This window comes from Octopus bimaculoides, chromosome 22 (assembly GCF_001194135.2).
Source record: "Octopus bimaculoides isolate UCB-OBI-ISO-001 chromosome 22, ASM119413v2, whole genome shotgun sequence".
Classification (NCBI taxonomy): domain Eukaryota; kingdom Metazoa; phylum Mollusca; class Cephalopoda; order Octopoda; family Octopodidae; genus Octopus; species Octopus bimaculoides.
In genome coordinates this window covers 27,429,920-27,439,548 of record NC_069002.1, presented here as the reverse complement: position 1 = coordinate 27,439,548, position 9,629 = coordinate 27,429,920, and the positions used below count along the sequence as shown (strand labels likewise).

At 35.0% G+C, this 9,629-nt stretch overlaps 2 protein-coding genes across 3 annotated transcripts in view; one reads left to right on the top strand and one right to left on the bottom strand.

Moving 5' to 3' along the window:
* Positions 1-3,985, bottom strand: part of LOC106872987 (BRCA2 and CDKN1A-interacting protein) — an 11,444-nt gene extending 7,459 nt beyond the window's left edge. The window contains exons 1-3 of the mRNA XM_052975664.1: positions 3,804-3,985; positions 1,922-1,996; positions 561-725 (exon numbers count right to left, since the gene is read on the bottom strand). Of these exons, the coding sequence (XP_052831624.1) occupies positions 561-725; positions 1,922-1,996; positions 3,804-3,926 (363 nt within the window). The 5' untranslated portion in view covers positions 3,927-3,985. The remainder of the gene's footprint in view (positions 1-560; positions 726-1,921; positions 1,997-3,803) is intronic.
* A 575-nt stretch (positions 3,986-4,560) lies between these two features.
* The window catches only part of LOC106872989 (nuclear pore complex protein Nup107), a 36,531-nt gene continuing 31,462 nt past the window's right edge, over positions 4,561-9,629 (top strand). Inside the window, exons 1-3 of one of the 2 annotated variants that reach the window (XM_014920179.2) lie at positions 4,561-4,780; positions 6,230-6,320; positions 8,630-8,706. In XM_014920179.2, coding sequence (XP_014775665.1) covers positions 6,271-6,320; positions 8,630-8,706 — 127 coding nt within the window. In that variant the 5' untranslated portion in view covers positions 4,561-4,780; positions 6,230-6,270. Of the gene's footprint in view, positions 4,781-6,145; positions 6,321-8,629; positions 8,707-9,629 lie in introns of both variants that reach the window. The other variant, XM_014920178.2, reaches the window with a different exon arrangement.

Genomic DNA, 9,629 nt, shown 5'->3' with positions numbered 1-9,629 from the left:
TTATATGTCAATTCTCAGCATTTCTTGATTTTTATCTGGTTTTTTTTTTGTTTTATATACAAATGTTTTATACAGACGTCGAGCTCAGATGACAATGAGTATGAACCTTCTGATAGAAACCACTTCTGGCTCTGTAGTACAAATGTCCTGTTTTCATAAATTTTGAATTAAAATCTTCTACCAAACCTTTGTCACAATTTATGTTCCTAACACTAACTGAATCATAACTAAGTTATTTTACTAAATTCTTTGATATATTTAAAATTAATTGAAAGAAACACAGAGCATCTCAACAGCAATATGGTAACAAAAGGGTTAAAATATATAATAGAGAAACAATTCCTAACCCTTTTGATACCAACCCGGCTGAAACCACCTCTGGCTCTGTAGTACAAATGTCTTGTTTTCAAAATTTCTTAATTAAAATCTTTCACCAAACCTTAGTCATAATTTATGTTCCTAACAGTAGCTTAATGGTAACTAAGTTATTTTACTAAATTCTTTGTTACATTTAAAATTAATTGAAAGAAACACAGAGCATCTCAAAATAAATACGGTAATGAAAGGGTTAAACTGCTGCTAAATAAAAAAGAAAAAAAACCATCCAGCCACACATAAAAGTTTGTGACAAAAGTGTTTAATACCTTGAGGACACATCCAATGTAATTCTGTGATATGATGGTATCGGCTAACTGACCAAGGTTGATATTTGCTTTCAGGAACAGCTGCAAAAGAAAACAAATATTTTATTATTTAAACACAATAATCCTATCAATGTAATACTTTCAACTGAAATCTCCGTAACCCCATATTTCATGAAATAGTGGATACTTTTCTCAAAAAGATAGGTATGAAATAATTAACATTAAAGATATAAAAGACATTTCTCATTGATTTTTAAACATTTTTAACCCTTTTTGTTACCATGTTTCTCTTGAAATACACTGCTTCTGTTTTTTGGCATTAGGAAGGGCATCCAGCCATAGAAACCATGTCAAATCAGACTGGAGTTTGGTGCAGCCCCTCAGCTTACCAACCCTGGTCAAACCATCCAACCCAAGCCAGCATGGAAAATGAATGTTAAATGATGATGATGAAGAGCACCAATGTCTACTTAGGCATGGCTTCTACAGCTGGATGCCTTTCTTTAAGACAACCACTTTACAGCCTGTACTGGGTGCACTTTCATGTGCCATCAGCACGAGTGACACCATCATGCAATCTACTAGAGTATGAATCCTGGGGAGTGGGGATAACTTTGTTAGGAGATGAAGAGCAAAAGATAGATAAAAGTTTGAGAGAAAGAGCCAAAGCAGAACAGGTTTCTTGTTGTAGAAGAGCTACGTGACTACTCACATTGCCAAAGAGAAGGTGGGAGTGATCGAGGGGAGAGTAGGAGATGACTGACAGTACTGACCAGCAGAATAGTAATGATGAAACAGCAGACAGGAGAAAAACAAAAGAGAGATGATGTTGGGTAGGTAGCAAAACTGGGTGAGAAAGAGGGGCAGGCATGGTAGATGAGGAGGGTGAAAGATATATGGTGATCTAAGATTATTTTTATCTTATAAGTTCCAGTTTTCTTATTGAAATCTAAAATGCTGATAAATGGACTGGCTCCTGTGCAGGTGGCACATAAAATACACCATTTCGAGCGTGGCCGTCGCCAGTACCGCCTGACTGGCCCTTGTGCTGGTGGCACGTAAAACACCCACTACACTCTCGGAGTGGGTGGCATTAGGAAGGGCATCCAGCTGTAGAAACTCTGACAAATCAGATTGGAGCCTGGTGTAGCCTTCGGGTTCCACCAGTCCTCAGTCAAATCGTCCAACCCATGCTAGCATGGAAAGCGGACGTTAAATGATGATGATGATTGTTTATGTGAGAGTGAGATACTAATACAATACAGAATGGGATTTACCTGTGAGAGTAGAGTACGGATACCATTAGCATCGGCATCAGTGGGTGGCACTGCTTCAAAATCTACTTGGACATCCTGAAATGAGACAAATGTTAGAACAGTATTTAACAATGAGATCACTTTAATCCTTTTGTTACCATATTTCTGTTGAAATATACTCTGCCTTTCTTCCAATTAATTTTGAAAATAATGAAGAATTTAGTAGAATAACTTTTTCATTTTTAAGTTGATATTTGGAACATAAATTAACACGGAACTTTCTTTTAATTTAGATCACTTTAACCTTATTCTTACTATATTTCTTTTGAACTACACTGATTCTGTTTCAATTCATTTTGGAAATAATGAAGAATTTCGTAAATTAACTTTTGTCGTTATTAATCTGGTGTTTGGAACATAAATTAACAGGAAATTTTGATGGAAGGTTTTAATTTAGATCATTTAAACATTTTTGTTATCACATTCCTGTTGAAATACTCATTTGTGTCAATTTATTTTGAAAATAATGAAGAATTTGGTAAAATAGCTTTGTCATTATTAAGCTGGTGTTTGGAACACAAATTAACAGGATCTTTTTATTTTATGGAATGTCTTTAATTTAAATTACTTTAAAGCAGAAAGTTTGCATCAGAAGTAAGAGCAGTCTCAGGAGAGGTTGGTATCAAAAGGGCTGATTCTGTTGTTACCATATTCCTGTTGGAATACATTGCCTTTATTTCAATTAATTTTGAGAATAATGAAAAATTTAGTAAAATAACATTGCCATTATAAGAACCGGTGTTTAGAACAAATTGATATGGAATTTTGATGAAAGTTTTAGTTCAGGTCACTTTAAAACGAGAAGTTTGTTTCATAGAACCAGGGTCAGTCGCAGGCAAAGGGTTCGTTAGTACAGCTAGGCTTAGTAACATGTGCCATACTCGCATCCTAGTATAGAGCCGCTACCCACCTTGTGTTTTATAGTCTTGCGAGTTGCATGGCGAGCTCGCAAGCAATGGTGCCGCGAAAAAAAGCACCCGGTACACGCTGTAAAGTGGTTCGCGTTAGGAAGGGCACCTAGCCGTAGAAATCATGTCAAAGTAGACACTGGAGGACGACGTAGTCTTTGAACACATCGGAGCCAGTCAAAACGCCCAACCCATGCCAGCATAGAACATGGACGTTAAATGATAAAAGATTATATCAAAGGTTGTCTCCCATATTTACCGAAATGGTTTAAATAATGAAACTTTCAGATCCCTTTTGCTCATCTGATAATTGTTTTCACCACTCAATGTTAAGCTGACTTTTTTCTTTAAACAGTGTAATTAGGATTAGATTATCCGGCATAATAATGATGAGGGAGGAGGAAAAGGAATAAGTGTCACAGCATGTGTACCTCCAATTTTAGGACAGTAAGGTGTAATTGAGATTCGGCTGCTATTTCTAGCATGTCGAGCAAACCGGGTACCGAACGCACGTTTAGTATTACTTGTCAAGATTATCTATATCGTAATTCGTATAACATATGGCATCAATACCAGCTATATATTGGATTAACGTATAACGACAATCACTTTAGTTGGTGGAAAGAAATCGAACGAAAATGAGGCTGTAGATACGAAACTTAAGTTATATAACTGTTTTATGTATACACATATATATATACACACTAACAAGGAACAGCTGTGATTTCACGGTGTTGCCGTATATGGCGATGCGATCTTAGCTGAAGACCATAAGAATGTTAATTCCTACTCATTAATAGAAAAATCACTTCTATTGCAGTAATTTATAAAAGAAACGCAGAAATATACAAATATATTTTTAAAATTCAGTTTTAAGAAATGTCATAAATGATAGTAAAATTGTCCCAAACAAAAGATATTATAGCTGTTTATACCTCATCTGCGATACCGTCTTCATCTTCCTCTTCACTTGAGGAATAATCATCCAAGTCGTCATCATCTTCATCTGATTGAACATCCATTTCTTCAACGTCACGTTTTTTCGATGGTGTCGCCATGCTGGGTTCGGCATAAGAAAGGAAGGCAAAATGCGAGGAGTGAATGTAAATTTTTTCATGGCTTCGACAACGAAACGAAATTCTAGAAATTTTAAAGTTCTTTTTTATTAACTCATCGTTTTTTCACAAGAATTTCTATATTTTCTTTCTTACATATTCAACTCCAGCCTCCGAGCCCTTTTCTTTTTCCATGAGTTATGGTACTTCGTGGGACAACTATGCCAAATGTCTACCTAGCAGAGTATCTATCATATTTTGAGATGAAACCTTCATCGTAATTATCACCACAAATTTTCTAGTCTTATGCTAATGTAAGAAATAAAGAAAATTACATAAACATTATTCGTGGTGAGTTCCTGAGAGTGACAAGCTCCAAGTAAGAATAAAAAAAGAGTCAGTTTCAATTCTTGGTTAAAACCACTTCAAACTATACTGTTAATACCCGCGATGGAAGTATGAACGTTGTTTCCCATTACAATACTGTCCAAGGCTGTAGAAACGAAATAGCAAATTAAATGTTAGTGTAATTTGACGTTTAAAAATAAAATGTATGTATTCGTTTCGCTTTTGCACAAACCTTTCTAATTTTTAATTTAACGGTGTATAGGGAAACGTTATACCCTTTTAAAATACTTTCTGCAATGCAAATGCTTTTCAAACCAGAATAAAATATTAATTTAACTTGTGGGGAAAAAATAAAAAGTTTTTTTTTATGCTTATTATACTGATAAATTGAATTCTCAGATAGTGTTATGACTTATTGGAATATTTTAATTCAAATGTGTAGAAGTCCGCCTACCAGTTCCACACCGTTTCATTCAGCGCCAAGTTCTTCTGTTTAACGTTTTAATTAGGTAAGATTTGTATTTCCTGCAGCTTTTTATTTCGTTTAAACTATTTTTACTGTTTTATGTCTAGAAATTATTTAAAAGAAAAAAAAATCTCTGTTATTTCTCCTTGCGTTTACGTTCGTTGTTACTGTTATTATTCTTTCTCCAACATGTGCGAGTTTCTTTTTCTTTGGTAAATAGATGCGATTCACTTGAATGTATCCAATGCAGCGGGAAATAAAATGACAATTTGAATCCTACAATAAACACGGGATCGTATTCTTCAGAAATACACACCTTCATTTGCTTCAGTAAAACTAACTAAAGATACGAGAATCCCTTTCTTATTTTTCAATATTTGACTATTTTTGAATTTACGGACATTCAAATTCCCATGCCAAAAGATGTGTTTGGGTTTATTGTCTTCTGTACCAAGTGTCCCCCAACCACCCGGCCGCGCATCATTTAGTAGCTGGCCGCAGAGAAAGAATAAATCTTTAAATCTTCTATTTCGTTGAGCATTGTATTATGTAGCTATAAATATGTTCATGTACATAAAACAAGCCACTTCCTTGACAACTCTACAATTGATGAACCCGGGAAGGCTTGTTGTATGTATATGAACATAGGTATTGTATAAGTAATATATTTTTTATTATATATTATGCACTTTATTGTGTTTTGTTATGCTCGTGATCCCACCGTCCGTGGGAAATTTTTCTTGAATAAAACCGTGTTTCCAAAAAGTTTGGGTAACGATGTTCTATGTCATCAATCTGGAATTGTACAGACCTACTATATAGTTCGTTAATGTCTTTGAGAAAAAGCCGGAACATTGTCCATTTGTCTCCTGCTCAAAATATCAATCTGTCATCTTTCTGTTCAGAACCGTTTCATATATTTGAAGTTATTTCCCTAATGTAAAACGGCGAGCTGGCAGAATCGTTAGCACTCCGGACAAAATGCTAAGCGAAATTTCTTCTCTTTACGTTCTGCGTTCAAGTATAATCGTGGTCGACTTCGCCTCCCATCCTTTCCGATTCGACAAAATAAGCATCACTTCAACACTGAAGTCGGTGTGATTAGCTTCTAACTTCCCTTAGCATTTCAGGCCTTGTGCCTGTAATAGAAAGGAAAGTCTAGTTCAATTTGAAATTTTATTACGTTTAATAGGGGATTAAACCCATATTCAATAATCTAGGGATTCATTTTTATGACAAAGGTTTCTACAGTTAATTATCAACTTCTAAATTTATGAAACGTAAACATTTAAAACTATTAGTTTCAGGTAGAGATTTCACTCTCAACTCCACACTTCTAGTTGTTGATAATCACGTTTTTATTGATTTTTTCTGATTACTATTTATGTTCTTTATATTGTTATTTCAGAATCACTTCGCCAACTCTATTATAAATGATGGTTAATGTTTCCTGAAGTGATATATTGAATATTTTCTTTATTCTCTGCTACAGCAGGCTATTCCTCTGCTAACACCATCAACTAATTAAGAAATATGTCTGATGAGGATTCTTTATGCGACCTTTCAAGGTTTGCAATGTCAGGGTAAGATATATCTTTTTCATACTTGTCACACACACAATTCCATAGAAGTTTGACTGTATTTCATATATATCTCTATATGAAATATATCCGTTTGGCAGTTGATGATAGGAATGTATATCTGATATGCTTTACAGTGTGTGCTGGGTGCTTTTAATGTGTAAACCGCACAAAAAATTATGTATATAATATGTATATCATCATCATCGTCGTTTAACGTCCGCTTTCTATGCTGGCATGGGTTGGACGGTTTAACTGAGGACTGGCAAGCTGGGAGGCTGCACGAGGCTCCAGTCTGATCTGGCAAGGTTTCTACAGCTGGATGCCCTTCCTAACAGCAACGACTCCAAGAGTGCAATGAATGCTTTTTACATGTCACCAACTCGGATGCCAGTCAGGCGGCACTGGCATTGGTCATGCTCAAATGGTGCCTTTTACATGCCAGTGGCACTGGCATCGGCCTTGACTACAATTTCGCTTGACTAAACAGGTCTTCTCAGGCACAACATATTGCCTGAGGATTGAAGGGTACATTTAAACAGGTCAGTTATGCAACACTGGCATCGGCCATGGCTACGATTTCTCTTGGCTTGCCAGGTCTTCTCAAGCGTGTATATATATATATATATATACTTGCTTAATCTATTGTTAAACTTGAGAACAATGGGCACCATCAAGGGCCAGTTGATTGGTAGAATCATAAGAGTGCTGGACCAAATGCTTCACAGCATTTATTAGTGGCCCCTTGTATTGTGAGTACAAAACCCCACTCAAGGCAATTCTGCTTTTCACCCTTTCTAGTGTCGATAATATGAAGCTTGACTTCCAAATGCTAGGGTTAGTTTTCATGTCCACTTTCCCATGTTTACATAGGTTGGATGGAATTCACTGAGGCAAGTTTTCCAGATTTACCGATGCCTAATTATATTTAAAGGAATATGTAGAATGGAAAGAACATGTGTTACCATCAGAGATGTAACACAAATACTCAATGGAACTGGTCTTTGATGACAGATCAGTGCTCTTAATAGAAAAAATACTCTCTACAAATGTGATGTGAATTTTATTCAACTCCTGGATGGCATTTTTCTAAAACAAATAACTACAATCTTGTGTGCTTCTTGACAAGTCCATACAGGCCCATTCAGCTGGTGTTGTTTATTTCCAGTTCTCTGCATCAGCATGTCTGAACTGTTTATTGGTTAATAAACTAGGATATTATGATCTCATTTGGAAAGAGATGGAGGTTGGCATCAAGAAGAGCATCCAGCCATAAAAAAAAACATTCCAGCCAAACTGACTCTCATCTGATCCATGCAAGCATGAAAAAGTAGATGTTAAAACTATGATCGTAAAACAATGATAAAAATATTAAGTGAGAGAGCTTAAGTTTTTTCCTGAATTTTTTTTTTCATGGTTTAACTTTTGCATTTAAACCAGCCATATCTACCCCAAATATTCTGTTTTATGATGAAACTAGCCTGATTCAGCCTATCACACCTACCCTTCAATGTCATTGTAAAAATGTACAATCACATTGTTGAAATCTAAAAAAACCACAAGATAATGCATGATTAATTCAAAACAATGTGAATATATAAGCAATTACCTTTGACAGAGTAATGTGAATGCTAAAGGGTTAAAGATAAAAGAACAGTGGTCATAATACATTTCACAGGATTAGACTGATAGAGGATCAGAGAAAGATCTCAGTACCCTCAGAACTAGGGTTTGAATGCTTACCCTAGTTAAGTTGCCCAGGAGTTTGGTGGTGGCAGCAGTGGTATAGAACAGTTGTGGAGACACATGGCTTAGTGGTTAAGGTGTTGCATTCATAGTCATAAGATTGTGGTTTCAATTCCTGGATGAGGTGATGCATTCTGTCTCGAACAAAACACTTCATTTCACGTTGCTCCAGTACACACAGCTGGCAAAAGTATGGATTGCTACAATGGACTAAGGGAAATATATTTGCTGGAAAATCCAAGAAACTGGCCTTCTTTTTTCTTTTGTATTTTTTTCATAGACCAGCTAACAGGTTTCTACCCAGTTTGATTTACAAGGCTGAGGTTGACTTGAGTCTAAGTTGAAGGCACTTAGCCAAGATGCTACACAATGGAATCACAGTGGGATTGAACCTAAAATTGTGTGGTTATCAAATGAACTCCTTCACCACACAACCATGCCTGCACTTCAATGCATTACAAATATAACCATTAACTCTTTTTTTATCAATTAAATAGCATATCTGAGCAATTAATCCCAGTTATTTAATTATAATATATAATTTTGTTTTTCTTTATCTATTCCAGTTTTAGTTCTCAAAACATGACACCCAAAAGATCGTCTTTATTAAGAAAACCAATATCTGGAGTCAATCTCCAGAAATGTATCCTTTCTGCATTAAAGAAATAAAACGCCTTTGTTTAGTGATTATGACATTTAGTTGCTGATTCACTAACCATATATTCGTGAGTTCTAATTTTGTTGAAGCTATTTTTGTTAAGCTTATGAGTGAGACATATTGTTCTTCATTAGCCATACTGTTATGGAATTATTGAATTTAGTTGTCGGTGCTGTTGTTTAGACCAAGTCATCCTTGATTGAACAAACCTGTGATCAAAGGTATTCTCACTATGACCAGTCCATCTTTTATTTAAGCTTTGTGTATATGTGTGTATGCATGTGTGCATATATATATATATATATATTGGGTTGGTGCATAATTATTGCGGTTTTTTTTCAACAAATTTTATTCAACAAAAACAACTTTAAATTATTCCAGAGCATATTCACCATCTACTTCAATTACTGCTTCCCATTTGCCTGGCAGACAGTTGGACCGTCATTTAAAGATGTTTTTGTTAAATAAAATCTGTTGAAAAAAAGGCCACAATAATTATGCACCAACCCAATATATATATTCTTCTTCTGCGCCCTTTTCAAGCCTAGCCAGGCTCATGGGCCCAGTTTCCTGGTTTCTATAGCGTATGTGTTCCCCCTAGCTGGACGGGACGCCAGTCCATTGCAGAATATATATATATATGTATTTTATATCATTAATACATTCATAGAACTCATCAATAATATATTCAGGAAATCAATATTTAATATTTTGAAAGATATACATCCAACATAACATGGTAACATAATAAATTTAAAAATTTAAAACATAAATATACGGAATATAAATATGAATACATATAAAAATCTAAAAATAGATATATATATATGTTTAAATATATATGCGTATAAAAATTTATGTGTAAATAATCATGAATATTATAAATTCTAAAATATGAAATATAAAGA